Source organism: Pristiophorus japonicus, chromosome 6 (assembly GCF_044704955.1).
Source record: "Pristiophorus japonicus isolate sPriJap1 chromosome 6, sPriJap1.hap1, whole genome shotgun sequence".
In the NCBI taxonomy this organism is placed as follows: Eukaryota; Metazoa; Chordata; class Chondrichthyes; family Pristiophoridae; genus Pristiophorus; species Pristiophorus japonicus.
In genome coordinates this window covers 51,534,204-51,549,390 of record NC_091982.1, presented here as the reverse complement: position 1 = coordinate 51,549,390, position 15,187 = coordinate 51,534,204, and the positions used below count along the sequence as shown (strand labels likewise).

General features: G+C 44.6%; 1 protein-coding gene and 1 long non-coding RNA gene across 2 annotated transcripts in view; one reads left to right on the top strand and one right to left on the bottom strand.

Moving 5' to 3' along the window:
- The window catches only part of npas2 (neuronal PAS domain protein 2), a 104,110-nt gene that overhangs the window by 17,344 nt on the left and 71,579 nt on the right, over positions 1-15,187 (bottom strand). Inside the window, exons 17-18 of the mRNA XM_070882060.1 lie at positions 13,889-14,104; positions 6,373-6,572 (exon numbers count right to left, since the gene is read on the bottom strand). Coding sequence (XP_070738161.1) covers positions 6,373-6,572; positions 13,889-14,104 — 416 coding nt within the window. The remainder of the gene's footprint in view (positions 1-6,372; positions 6,573-13,888; positions 14,105-15,187) is intronic.
- LOC139265147 (uncharacterized) overlaps positions 1-15,187 on the top strand; it is a 75,802-nt gene that overhangs the window by 3,562 nt on the left and 57,053 nt on the right. The window lies entirely within an intron of this gene.

Genomic DNA, 15,187 nt, shown 5'->3' with positions numbered 1-15,187 from the left:
AGGGAAGGTCATTGATGAAGCTGCTGAAGATGGTTGGGACTAGGACACTGCCCTGAGGAACTCCTGCAGCGATGTCCTAGGGCTGTAATGATTGACCACAACCATCCTACTTTGTGCAGGTATGACTCCAGCCAGCGGAGAGTTTACCCCGGATTCCCTGAAGTATCAGGCAGTAATTCACGTGAGCAGTTCAGGTTGGGTTATAAAGAGCAAATTGGTGGTTTACAGAACTGTAATATTGAGTTTCAGCCTTAAACTCACGGTTAGCAGTATGTTGCTGTTTGTATGGAATAGTATTTTTAATTGTCAAGTTTATTTTCAACTTTCTTCGAAGAAATGCAGCAATTTACACCGATTTTAATCACCCATCAGAGACTTCATAGAGATAATGTTTAGTCAGCACTATAGAACCAAAGCTTTATGACATTCCAAAGAAGGTTTACAATAATCTTCCCATTTCTTTTACAGCAGCAAATACCCGATTCTGTACAGATATTGTTTGTCAGATACAGAGAATGATGGGATTATTCTAGTTTATCCTATTGGTGGACAAGGTGTCATGACTTACAACTTACATGATTTAGCACTTCTCATGTGAAAGAGCACCTTGAGTCGCTCGGTAAGAGAAAGGACATCAACAAGAAATGGATGGGGTACTAAAGGCACGATCAAAGAGATTTGTTTTTAGTGTAGGGAGCGAGATAGCAAATTGAAGTGATTTTGGAAGGGGATTACAGAAGGCAGGAGTGTAATTCCTGTAAGCTCAGTTTCTGATGGTGGAGTGAAGATGGACAGGGTACAAGCAGCAATCTACAGCCAGAGAGGTTGGAAATGCAGACTGGAGCATATGGACAGAGAAGATTACCAAATAGAGTGGATCTGGGCTCAGATGGATGCGTGATTGGTGTGTAATTAAGATAATTGTGTGCAATTAAATTAAATTAATCCAGTTAAGCAACGCCTCGATTTTAAAATTCTCATCCTTGTTTTTAAATCCCTCCATGGCCTCACCCCTCCTTATCTTTGTAATCTCCTCCAGCCCCATAATCTCCCTAGACCTCTGCGCTCCACCTATTCTGGACTTTTGAACATCCCTGATTATAATTGCTCCACCATCGGTGTTTGTGCTTTCAGCTGCCTGGGCCCTAAGCTCTGGAATTCCCTCCCTAAACCTCTCCGCCTCTCTACTTCTCTTTCCTCCTTTAAGACTCTCCTTAAAACCTACCCCTTCGACCAAGCTTTTGGTCATCTGCCTGAACATCTTATATGGCTCGGTGTCAAATTTTGTTTTCTTTTGATTAACACTCTTGTGAAGTGCTTTGGGAGGTTGCATTATGTTAAAGGCGCTATATACATATAAGTTGTTGTTGTTGCAACACTTTGCGTGGGAAAGATCTTGTGCTGCAGAGTTCTGATTGGCTGGCAGTTGTGGAGGTGGGTGGTAGGAATGTTGATGTCCATTGGACCAATTTATCCTCAAAGTGACGAAAGTGTGGATTTCAGGGGTGAGATAGCGGAAATATTCTGCACGGTGATGGAGCAGATGTGAGGCTTGAAAACCCAACTCTGGGTCAAACAGGATTGAAGCTTGCAAACCGCGGGCCTCTGCCAGAGTGCATATTCAGGGAGGCTGATGGAGTGAGAACTAGACACCAGCAAGGCACAAACACGATGGCATCAATGGTGATTGCGTTGAGCATTCTTCCAGGACCTGATGTACGGCAGACTGTTGGATCGCACTGTAACAGCCTGTATCATGTTGTCTCTGCTGTGAAACTGTGGTAGTGGAGAGATAAAGTTGCGTGTCAATGGTATGTGTGTGGAAGCTGACCTCAGGCTCGTGGATGATCCTGCCAAGGGATGGCATTTAGATAATGATTAGGAGGGCAGCAAAGATGGAGTCCAGGTTACCACGTGGGGTATCCATGCAGATACGGGCGAAGAACCCATTGGAGGAAGTAGACCACAGAGAAAAGGTACTGGGGAGAATGGAGTCACCCACATCCTGGAAGGTGGCAAAGAGAATGAAGATGGATAGCAAGCTCTGGTTGCACTTACAGATGGACCTTTTGACTAAGGTAGTCATGGTGCTGATGGCAAGTAGGAAACTTAAACGGCACAAGTGATCCATCAGTAGGACCTCAAAGGTAGTAATCTCAGGATTGCTACCAGTGCTTCGTGCTAGTCAGAGTAGGAATCGCAGGATGGCTCAGATGAATACATGGCTTGAGGAGTGGTGCAGAAGGGAGGGATTCCAATTCCTGAGACATTGGAACCAGTTCTGGGGGAGGTGGGACTAGTACAAACCGAACGGTCTGCACCTGGGCAGGACCGGAACCAATGTTCTAAGGGCTGTGTTTGCTAGTGCTGTTGGGCAGGGGTTAAATTAATATGGAAGGGGGATGGGAACCTATGCAGGGAGACAGAGGGAAGTAGAATGGGGGCAGAAGCAAAAGATAGAAAGAAGAAAAGTAAAAGTGGAGGGCAGAGAAACCCAAGGCAAAATCAAAAAGGGCCTCATTGCAGCAAAATTCTAAAAGGGCAAAGTATGTTAAAAAGACCAGCCTGAAGGCTCTGTGCCTCAATGTGAGGAGTATTCGTAATAAGGTGGACGAATGAACTGCACAGGTGGCAATTAATATGATATAATTGGCATCACGGAGACATGGCTCCAGGATGGCCACGGCTGGGAACTCAACATCCAGGGGTATTCAACATTCAGGAAGGATAGACAGTAAGGAAAAGGAGGTGGGGTAGGGTTGCTGGTTAAAGAGGAAATTAACGCAATGGTAAGGAAGAACATTAGCTTGGATGAAGTGGAATCTGCATGGGTGTAGCTGCGGAATACTAAAAGGGCAGAAAACGTTGGTGGGAGTTGTGTACAGATCACCAAACAGTAGTAGTGAAGTTGGGGACAGCATCAAACAAGAAATTAGGGATGCCTGCAATAAAGATACAGCAGTTATCATGGGCGACTTTAATCTACATATTGATTGGGCTAACCAAACTGGTAGCAATACGGTGGAGGAAGATTTCCTGGAGTGTATTAGGGATGGTTTTCTGGACCAATATGTCGAGGAACCAACGAGAGGGCTGGCCATCCTAGACTGGGTGATGTGTAATGAGAAAGGACTAATTAGCAAACTTGTTGTGCGAGGCCCCTTGGGGAAGAGTGACCATAATATGGTAGAATTCTTTATTAAGATGGAGAGTGACACAGTTAATTCAGAGACTAGGGTCCTGAACTTAAGGAAAGGTAACTTCGACGGTATGAGACGTGAATTGGCTAGAATAGACTGGCAAATGATACTTAAAGGATTGATGGTGGATAGGCAATGGCAAACATTTAAAGATCACATGGATGAACTTCAACAATTGTACATCCCCGTCTGGAGTAAAAATAAAACGGGGAAGGTGGCTCAACCGTGGCTAACAATGGAAATTAAGGATAGTGTTAAATCCAAGGAAGAGGCATATAAATTGGCCAGAAAAAGCAGCAAACCTGAGGACTGGGAGAAATTTAGAATTCAGCAGAGGAGGACAAAGGATTTAATTAGGAGGGGGAAAATAGAGTATGAGAGGAAGCTTGCAGGGAACATAAAAACTGACTGCAAAAGTTTCTGTAGATATGTGAAGAGAAAAAGATTAGTGAAGACGAACGTAGGTCCCTTGCAGTCAGAATCAGGTGAATCTATAATGGGGAACAAAGAAATGGCAGACCAGTTGAACAAAATACTTTAGTTCTGTCTTCACGAAGGAAAACACAAATAACCTTCCGGAAGTACTAGGGGACCGAGGGTCTAGTGAGAAGGAGGAACTGAAGGATATCCTTATTAGACGGGAAATTGATGGGATTGAAGGCCGATAAATCCCCAGGTCCTGATAGTCTGCATCCCAGAGTACTTAGGGAAGTGGCCCTAGAAATAGTGGATGAATTGATCATTTTCCAACAGTCTATCAACTCTGGATCAGTCCCTATGGACTGGAGAGTAGCTAATGTAAAACCACTTTTAAAAAAAGGAGCGAGAGAGAAAACAGGTAATTTTCGACTGGTTAGCCTGACATCAGTAGCGGGGAAAATGTTGGAATCAATTATTAAAGATGAAACAGCAGCGCATTTGGAATGCAGTGACAGGATCGGTCCAAATCAGTGTGGATTTATGAAAGGGAAATCATGCTTGACAAATCTTCTGGAATTTTTTGAGGATGTAACTAGCAGAGTGGACAAGGGAGAACCAGTGGATGTGGTGTATTTGAACTTTCAAAAGGCTTTTGACAAGGTTCCACACAAGAGATTGGTGTGCAAAATTAAAGCACATGGTATTGGGGGTAATGTACTGACGTGGATAAAGAGCTGGTTGGCAGACAGGAAGCAGAGAGTCGGGATAAACGGGTCCTTTTCAGAATGGCAGGCAGTGACTAGTGGGGTGCCGCAGGGCTCAGTGCTGGGACCCCAGCTATTTACAATATACATTAATGATTTGGATGAAGGAATTGAGTGTAATATCTCCAAGTTTGCGGATGACATTAAATTGGGTGGCGGTGTGAGCTGTGAGGAGGCTGCAGAGTGACTTGGACAGGTTAGGTGAATGGGCAAATGCATGGCAGATGTAGTATAATGTGGATAAATGTGAGGTTATCCACTTTGGGGGCAAAAACACAAAGGCAGAATATTATCTGAATGGCGGCAGATTAGGAAAAGGGGAGGTGCAACAAGACCTGGGTGTCTTGGTACATCAGTCATTGAAAGTTGGCATGCAGGTACAGCAGGCGGTGAAGAAGGCAAATGGTATGTTGGCCTGCATAGCTAGGGGATTGGAGTATAGAAGCAGAGAGGTCTTACTGCAGTTGTACAGGGCCTTGGTGAGGCCTCACCTGGAATATTGTGTTCAGTTTTGGTCTCCTAATATGAGGAAGGACGTTCTTGCTATTGAGGGAGTGCAGCGAAGGTTCACCAGACTGATTCCCGGGATGGCTGGACTGACATATGAGGAGAGACTGGATCGACTGGGCTTGTATTCACTGGAGTTTAGAAGGATGCGTGGGGATCTCGTAGAAACATATAAAATTCTGATGGGACTGGACAGGTTAGCTGCAGGAAGAATGTTCCTGATGTTGGGGAAGTCCAGAACCAGGGGACATAGTCTAAGGATAAGGGGTAAGCCATTTAGGACTGAGATGAGGAGAAACTTCTTCACTCAGAGAGTTGTTAACCTGTGGAATTCCCTACCGCAGAGAGTTGTTGATGACAGTTCATTGGATATATTCAAGAGGGAGTTAGATATGGCCCTTACGGCTCAAGGGATCAAGGGGTATGGAGAGAAAGCAGGAAAGGGGTACTGAGGTGGATGATCAGCTATGATCTTATTGAATGGCGGTGCAAGCTCGAAGGGCCGAATGGCCTACTCCTACACCTATTTTCTATGTTTCTATAATAAGATCCAGACCATCTGCTGCTTGAGACACATTTATGTACATATAACAACTCTCAAAGTGTGCCATCTATTTCTAAATGGAGCTGGCGTGAGATACTGTGGATCATGGTTAGAAACAGCACAGAATACCAGTAAGTGATGTCCTTAGTTTGCCCTTGGTTTATTAGCTGAATAATCTAAATAATGTAAACATCACTGGGAATAAATTACATGAAAAAAAAGGGTAGGCCCCATCTTAGTTTTATTTATTTATTTACACACCCTGTTCTTTAATGCTGATGCACTAGTTAAACAGAGGAGAATCTGTGAAATGGAGATGATAGTTTTTTACTTGGCAACTGTGGACAGATGTCAAGATTATTAGCATCCATTCAAAGTAATGGCAACTAACATCTGAAAATTTACTGATCAACTTTGGGTTGTGCTGCATTTTACCATTTTGGGTGACCCAGGTAATTGGTCTTGCTGTGGCTCCCTCGTCTCTGATCAGAAATTGTGGGTTCAAGTCCCACACCAGTGGCTTGAGCACAAAAATCTAGGCTGAAACTCCAGTGCATTGCTGAGGGAGTGCTGCACTGTTGGAGGTACAAGCTTTCAAATGAGACGTTAAACCGAGGCCCTGTCTGCCCTCTCGGGTGGATATAAAAGATCCCATGGCATTATTTTGAAGAAGAGCAGGGGAGTCATCCCTGTGCCTTGGCCAATATTTATCCCCAATCAACATCACTAAAACAGATTATCTGGTCGTTATCATGTTGCTGTATGTGGGAGCTTGCTGTGCGCTAATTAGCTGCCATGTTTCCTACATTATAGCAGTGACTGCACTTCAAAAAAGTACTTCATTGGCTATAAAGCACTTTGGGACATCTGGTGGAAGGCGCTTTATAAATTCAAGTCTTTGGTTTTCAGACAGCACAATTTGCTACATTAATTGTACCTTAGTTGTCGGTTATGCCCATATCCTGCAGTCGAGTGGCTCTGACTGACATCAGAGGGCAGTGGAACAGGGAAGGTCACTGTTGGAGTCTGGGTAAACATCATGGGATTACTGAAGAGCGGTGCAACCAGATTGTTATGGGATTGGATTTGCAAGCTGGCTCGTTGAAGTTGATCTCCTTTCAAGAATTGCTGTTGGACCTGCAGAAAGTGAACAATCAGTTAACCCTTGTACAATACGTTTCCCATTGTTATGGTAGAATCTTAACATTCCACGCTGCAATCAGTCATTACAGGATATAAGTTTAAGGAAAATAGCAGGGGATAAGACCCAAATCTGTGGCTGAATGGGCTGTAGAAGTCTTATTCTACAACCAGATGAAATATGTTTACTCAGTGGAAAAAAAACCTTTATTGGCCTGGAATTTCCGATCAGCACTGAAGCGATGGCGATTGCCGCTGACCTGAAAGAAAGCTGCTCACAAAGATCTAGCGATCTTAGCTTTTCCGACCTTAATTTGATTATAGCGCTGTCAAAAGGGGATCCCTAGCACATAGCAGTGATGTCATCAAGCTGTCTAAACAGCCAACACATAAAAGAATTCTCATAGACAGCAAACCAGGAAACAAAAAGCACTGATTATTTCACTTTTTACAGAGAGCAAAATAAAGATTGGCGAATTTACACGGGGTTAAGGTAGAAGCTGAAATGTCATAAACAAACTTTTTATGGGATGTATAGCAGCGATATTAAAGCAGAAAAGAGGACGTTTTCATCAGCTCAACTGATTTCACTGATTGCCAGCGATGGGGAGTTCCATGGAGCAGCCTGTGGTGGAGCAGGGATTGATTGACTGTAATTTCAGGATTGCTGCATTTATTTGCACATGCGTTAAATCCTGACGTTATCGTCGGTTTCAGAGGGGTAATGACGGCAAACATTTTTCCGTCATTACCACCGCAAAATCAGGACCAATATCTTTTATTTATGAAAGCTGTTGACATATCACATTAAAGCACTGAGTAAGGCCTTGGTTTCAATTCAAGCCTCTTCTGCTAGCCCCTGAAATATGAGTTAATAATCTTAGCATAGTCCTTTGGTCCAATGTTAAAGTGGTGATGAAACACTGAGCCAAGTGGAAGGAAGAAAGGTTGATGCATTGGTGCAGATTGAATCAATGTGACTTGCTCTGCATGGGCATCTCTTCTACCTTCTTGTGAAGTCTGGCAAATGATTCCCCAGTAGATTCTATGCTGGAGCGATTGACGTCAAGCTAAAGAAATTTAAACAATAGCCCAGAAAGTACTGTTCATGACTACGACAAGCCTAAGGCTTGCCTTAGATATTCTATTGGGTACAGTAATGCTGGTTACTCCTGATGATGATTACTCATCGCTCATCAAAGACCCCCCTAAGTGGAGGAAGAGTATCCGGGAGGGCGCTGAGCACCTCAAGTCTCGTCGCCGAGAGCATGCAGAAACCAAGCGCAGGCAGTGGAAGGAGCGTGCGGCAAACCAGGCTCCCCACCCACCCTTTCCTTCAACCACTGTCTGTCCCACCTGTGACAGAGACTGTAATTTCCGTATTGGACTGTTCAGTCACCTGAGAACTCACTTTGAGAGTGGAAGCAAGTCTTCCTCGATTTCAAGGGATTGCCTATGATGATGATGATTACTCCTGCAAGTGGTCTGAGCATCCTACGTTCAGGGGTGTATCCTTACTACCCAATAGTTAACTATATGATCGTATAATCTAGGGACTGCAACAATAGTGCCCCCTTGTGATAGGAAGTAGATATCACGTCTTTTGGGTGTGCCTCCAGTGCGTCTCTCCAGGAGAAACATTTGATGAGATGAAGCCAGATGCAAATCATTAAGTTGCTTTATTTCATATCTTCCGCTGTTTTCAAAATGATTGAGGGCCACCATGACTAATGGGCCCAGGCGGAGACAATTGAGCCTTCCTGTATTAATCTGAATCAGACTGTGAGCTGTGACAATTCACAAACAGGCCCATCTGCTTTCAATACACATCTTCAATGGCTTTCCCCTTTCTGAAATCCGTGCAAATTCACTTTGTTTCAAGACACAACAATTGAACACAGCCCAATCCCAATATCCTTTCCTTGAAGAAGAAAAGATCAAAATTTGACAGCGATGTTCGTGCGCAAGTATTTAATGCAAGTATATGATATTCCTCTGTCAGATACTTGAATAAAGTTTATTAACAGCTTCAAAATAAACCATTTAACATCTCTGTTAACATATCAAAGGAGTGTCCTGTGCACGAATTAAGCAGCTATATGATAATACCATGAACACCACTTTTTAGACTTATGTAACAAAGAAGGGAGGGAATAGCTGTTCCTGTATATAACCAGCTCACATTCACTAAAACCCTTAATAAGTAATTTTTATATATTTTAATATAAACATTTTTATTCATCACAGCTGACAACTTAACTAATGTTTTACATTCCATTCCTGGAATTCTAAGAAATTAGAATGTATTTTTTATTCCAAACAGCTTCACTCGGAATTAATGGCTTTGACCAATCAATCAGAGGCTTGGATTGCATTTGATTATCATATATCTTATTGTCATGACTGGCAGTATTGGCTGTAGAAGGTGATATTAAATATAATGGCCCTGAATTTGCGGTGGGTGGTGTAGCTAAGGAGTACCCCCCGACCTTGGAATGGAATCCGCACCGACCTCGTGCGAACCCCTCTTCGAGAAGTTGTTTTGAAACGCTGCAGAGTTGTGCGCAGCGCAGTGGCCCACAGATCTCAAGGGCGCTCTGTAAGCGTACCTGGGATCACGTGGGGCAGTGCTCCTTTCACTTCCTGACTCTTAGCCAATCAGGAAACATAGACATCTCCGATGGGACAGCATTAAGCTCTGCAGAAAGTCCTTCAAATTGCCCCCACTGTCTCTAATTGATTAGTGAAGACCTGTTCCTTAGTTTGTGGGTGTGCAGGACTTTCTGTATGATATTAAACATTCATATTTTGATTTAATAATGTGCATTGTGAATCACAAAGGAAGTGAATGTGATTAGTAAGCATAAATTATATGTGTTTTGTTAATTGCTGACAATTTTTAAAAAGTTAATTTTAAATAAAAAGGACTCATAGAATCATAGAATGGTTACAGCACAGAAGGAGGCCCTTCGGCCCACCGACCCTGTGCCAGCTCTCTGCAAGAGCACCTCAGCCAGTCCCACTCCTCCGCACTGCAATTTTTTTTCTTTCAGGTACTTATCCAATTCCCTTTTGAAAGCCAGAATTGAATCTGCCTCCACCACCCTTTCAGGCCGTGCATCCAGATCCTAACCAATCGCTGAGTAAATCAGTTTGTACTCATGTCGCCTTTGTTTCTTCTGTCAATCTGTGTCCTCTGGTTCTCGATCCTACCGCCAATGGGAACAGTTTCTCTCTATCTACTCTGTCCAGACCCCTCATGATTTTGAACACTTCCATCAAATCTCCTTTCAAACTTCTCTGCTCTAAGGAGAACAACCCCAGCTTCTTCAGTCCATCCATGTAACTGAAGTCCCTCATCTCTGGAAACATTTTTGTAAATCTTTTCTGCACCCTCTCTAAGGCCTTCTCATCCTTCCATACTGCCCAGAATTGGACACAAGCTCCATTTGAGGCTGAACCAGTGTTTTTTTTTATAGGTTCATCATAACTTCCCTGCTTTTGTACACTAGGGGGGAGAAATTGGGTGTATTTGCACCCACCCTTAGTGCCGGGCACTAATGGGCCGTAAATGAGTTCAGGCCGGGTGCAGCGCTGCTGACGACTCCCGCTAAATTCGGTGGGAGTTTATCAGTGGCATTACGGTGTTGCGCCCCAATCTCCAGTGCCCAGAGATCATGACGTCATCGACGTCCGCATCGCCCCATTAGTGCTCCGGCCCCTGAAGCAGCGCGGGGCGATAACAGTAACAGCTTCACGGGACACGAACCAGGCGGACAGCTGCTACCGGGGCCAAAATTAAAGGGGAGGTGGCTGGCTGTTGTGAAAAAAATCTGTCCTTTTCGTTGCCGCTCCGGTCGTGGTTTGTTGGTGGGGTCGGTGCCGCGATTGCTCAGCCCAGCGTTCTGCTCGAGTGCTGGGCTGATTGTGCGGCGGCCCCGCTCCCCCGGTGGCCCAGGTAGGTGGGTTCTTCTTTGCCAGAGTATGCAGCTTGTGCCCTTCGCTTTAATTGAGGCAAGAGCCTCTCGTACGTGGCAGCGCTGTGCGGCCCTGTGCTTTAGCGATCCACTTCCTTCCCGCCGGTAACCCAAATTTAGCGAGCTGGGCGGGATGTCCGCGCCTGGCGTAAAATTTCCCGCTTCCCGGATGTTACTGCCCCCAAACAGGCGATAATGAATTTCTGGGCCTACGGCTTTATTTCATCAGAGGCAGTCCCTCGGAATCGAGGAAGACTTGTTTCCACTCTTAACATGAGTTCTTACGTGGCTGAACAGTCCAATACAAGAACCACAGTCTCTGTCACAGGTGGGACAAATAGTCGTTGAGGGAAGGGGTGGGTGGGACAGATTTGCCGTACACACTTTCCGCTGCTTGCGCTTGATTTCTGCATGTTCTCGCCAATGAGACTCGAGGTGCTCAGCGCCCTCCCAGATGCACTTCCTCCACCTAGGGCAGTCTTTGGCCAGGGACTCCCAGGTGTCAGTGGGAATGTTGCACTTTATCAAGGAGGCTTTGAGGGTGTCCTTGTAATGTTTCTGCTGCTCACCTTTGGCTCGTTTGCTGTGAAGGAGCTCTGGGAGTCTCGTGTCTGGCAAGCGAACTATGTGGGCTGCCCAGCGGAGCTGATCAATTGTGGTCAGTGCTTCAATGCTGGGGATGTTGGCTTGGTCAAGGACGCTAACGTTGGTGCATCTATCCTCCCAAGGGATTTGTAGATTTGTAGGATCTTGCGGAGACATCGTTCGTGGTATTTCTCTAGCGACTTGAGGTGTCTACTGTACATGGTCCATGTTTCTGAGCCATACAGGAGGGCGGGTATTACTATAGCCCTGTAGACCATGAGCTTGGTGACAGTTTTGAGGACCTGGTCTTCAAACACTCTTTTCTTCAGGCGGCCGAAGGCTGCACTGGCGCACTGGAGGCGGTGTTGGATCTTGTCGTCAATGCCTGCTCTTGTTGATAGAAGGCTCCCGAGATAAGGGAATACCTTTATTTATGAAGCCCAGGAATCCCGTATGCTTTTTTTTAACCGCTTTCTCAACCTGCCCTGCCAACTTCAATGATTTGTGCACACATACCCCCAGGTCTCTCTGTTCATCCACCCCCTTTAGAATTGTGCCCTTTAGTTTATATTGCCTCTCCTCATTCTTCCTACCAAAATGTATCACTTCGAACTTTTCTGCGTTAAATTTCATCTGCCACGTGTCCGCCCATTCCACCAGCCTGTCTATGTTTTCTTGAGGTCTGTCACTATCCTCCTCACTGTTCACTGTACAGTTGTACCTCTCCAATCCGGCACCCTTGGGACCTGACCGTTGCCGGACCAGAGAATTTCCCGGACCGCGGGAGGTCACGCCGACCCTCGTGTTGTCAGCAGTACCCTGGACTTACCAGGTACTGCTGACAACAACCCGGCTGCGTTCTGCGTATGCGCTGCGCAGAAGCCTACTGCACAGCATTTCTCAGGCCCAGCTTCGCCGCCTCGGTCAGCCACCATGCTTCTCATTCCCTCTTCGCGCCGACCCGACCAAGGAGGGAGCAGCGGGGAGAAGAGGGGCAGCCAGGCCCAGGACACAGTGCGGGTTGTGACCCCCCTCCAGGGAATGATGCTGGACCAGGGATGTTGCCGGACCAAAGAGTCCTAGACTGGGGAGGTACAACCTATACTTCCAAGTTTTGTGTCATCTGCAAATTTTGAAATTGTGTCCTGTACAATCAACTCAAAGTGATTAATATATATTAAGAAAAGCAGTGGTCCTAATACTGACCCCTGGGGAACACCTATGTATACCTTCCTCCAGTCCAAGATGAGCAAGTCTGAAGTTTTACCTAGCACAGTAAATTGGTTATTTTGATTTGCAATTTAACCTAAAATGCAAAGATATTGAAGTATTTCTTACATCTTTAGTGTACTTTAGCAGATAGTTAAATGTTTCTGGCCTCTGGATAGGAACCAGAAACCTTGAATAGGATGCTTTTTGCAGGCTGTAGCATAAACCTAGCTCAAAATTAATACAATTTTCTCATTCCCCGCTTCTCCTAACGCCATGCGACAGGCTCTTGTGCCTGTTTTCACCGTCTGGAAAAATGTCAGGGTAATTAATGTGCAGGAGATAGGCGATTAGCCCAACTTTTCACCAGCACATCATTTGAATGAGGACTTGAAAGTCGCAGCGGATCATCTGTCTATTTGTAACCTGACAGATTGCAAGTATGAGATTTAGCGCATGCAAGCATATGCGGAAATCCCCAACTTGCAGTCAATTTCAAAGGCGGCACGACGGTGTACTCTGTGAGTACCTGGTCATACCAACCGCAAATTCAGGGCCAATATTTCACTGTTCAGCTGTCTGCATCGTCCCAATAAATAAATCACTGTACATTTTACTGAATTATGTTCTACAATAATGTAATAATACAAACTAACCCCAGGTCATTCTGAAGTGACTAGAAAATATTTTCTTCTGAAAGTAGAACATCTGATTAACTTGGGCTTGTAACAATCTATATCTATATAATATATCAAAATCTTACATCTGCGTAAACCTCCTGTCAAGTCTTTTCATTATGACAGAAAGGACTTGCATTGATAAAGTGCCTTTCATGACTTCAGGGCATTCCAAATTGCTTAATTCTTTTGTCCACATTTACAAAAGAAGCCTCTCAGCTAAAGCTGTCACGCTGTAATTACACTGTCCTGCCAGCGGAGGTGTTGCAGCATCACTATTGGCAGGTGAATGTAATCACAGTGGAACAAGTTTCCATTCTAAACAAAGGCTTAGGAACATCATATGAAAATATTTAAAAATAACGGCAGATTGTATAAATGTAAAAAAAGGGTAGTGAATTCTGTCTGCACATCCTGGTCCAATTATCTCCCGCCCTCTGTCCCTGCTTCAATTGATGGCTACACCTGGTCTTGAATCCATGTGCAATACCACAGGAGATTAACTAGTTATAGTATTATTCAGAAATCTATTGGCCAGAAGAATAGCTAGATAGTCATGTGCTAAGGGCCCCCTCAAAGGTTACATCCAATATTTAACCATTGTGAAAGTGAGGATGGCGAATCTTTGGAATTCTCTACCCCAGAGGGCTGTGGAGGCTCAATCATTTAGTATATTCAAGACAGAGATCGATAGATTTTTGAATATTAAGGGAATCAAGGGATATGGGGATAGTGAGGGAAAGTGGCGTTGAGGTAGAAGATCAGCCATGATCTTACTGAATGGTGGAACAGGCTCAAGGGGCCGAATGGCCTCCTCCTGCTCCTAATTCTTATGTTCTTATGTAATGTGTAGGGAAGGCATTACCGGCACTGATTTCACACTTGGCTGCCTGAGGAGATGTTGGGATGGAGACAATTGCTGGCCACATAATTCAGAGTCCACAAAAGCTTGCATTTGTTTGTTGGACAGGCATGGGTTTTGCATGATAATTCCTGGTTGCTGCTGCTGCTGCTGCTGCTGCTGCTGCCCTTGATGCTCCATTGCATTAAATCCAAGTGAGATGGGTTGTTGAAGCAGCATCTATGAACACACAAACAAAATGCATTAACATTTATCGAGAATTGTTTCCCTGGAATGTACCCCGATTTATTTGTGTTAGCACAGAATGATGCCAATTTCTTAAAAAGAGGCCATTAAAGGACAGCGTATGTCTGAAACTCCTCTCTCCGCTATTCTGGAGTGTACTGAAGTCCGGGGTATTTTATTAATCTGATTAATGCCTCTGCTAAAATAGTGGAGAGAGGAATTTCAGATAATAACATTAAGCATTTATATGCTAATATCCCACAACGTAATTTCAGAACCAAATTGTAATCCCATGCATAGCAGGGAATGAAGCCAAAAGAAGGAAGAAAGAAAGAAAGGCTTGCATTTATAATAGCGCCTTTTGCAACCACCGGATGTCTCAAAGCGCTTTACAGCCAATGAAGTACTTTTGAAGTCACTGTTGTGCACCTCACTGAGCACCTCGAGTCTCGTTGCTGAGAACATGCAGAAAATAAACGCAGACAGCGGAAGGAGCATGCGGCAAAGCAGACTCCCCACCCACCCTTTCCTCCAACCACTGTCTGTCCCACCTGTGACAGAGACTGTAATTCCCATACTGGACTGTTCAGTCACCTGAGAACTCACTGTTAGAGTGGAAGCAAGTCTTCCTTGATTTCGAGGGACTGCCTACGATGATGAATGTAGGAAACGTGGCAGCCAATTTACGCACAGCAAACTCCCACAAACAGCAATGTGATAATGACCAGATAATCTGTTTTTTTTTGTTATGTTGATTGAGAAATAAATATTGGCTAGGACACCGGGGATGACTCCCCTACTCTTCTTTGAAATAGTGTCATGGCATCTTTTAAGTCCACCTGATTAGCATATAAAGATGAAATAAGTTTTCTCAGCAGGGAATGTAAGTTTCTAAATAGATAACCTGGTATTGGAGTTTGTGGGTGCACTAGATTGCAGCACTGGTGAATGTGGATGGTGCTCCCATTCTTCCCCTGACAGTGAGCACCCAATCTAAACAAGACTAGTCATCGAATTTACTCTCTGGCCGCTATGGTGTGTCAGAGGAGACACACATCAGAGGTTAAGGAGTAAATT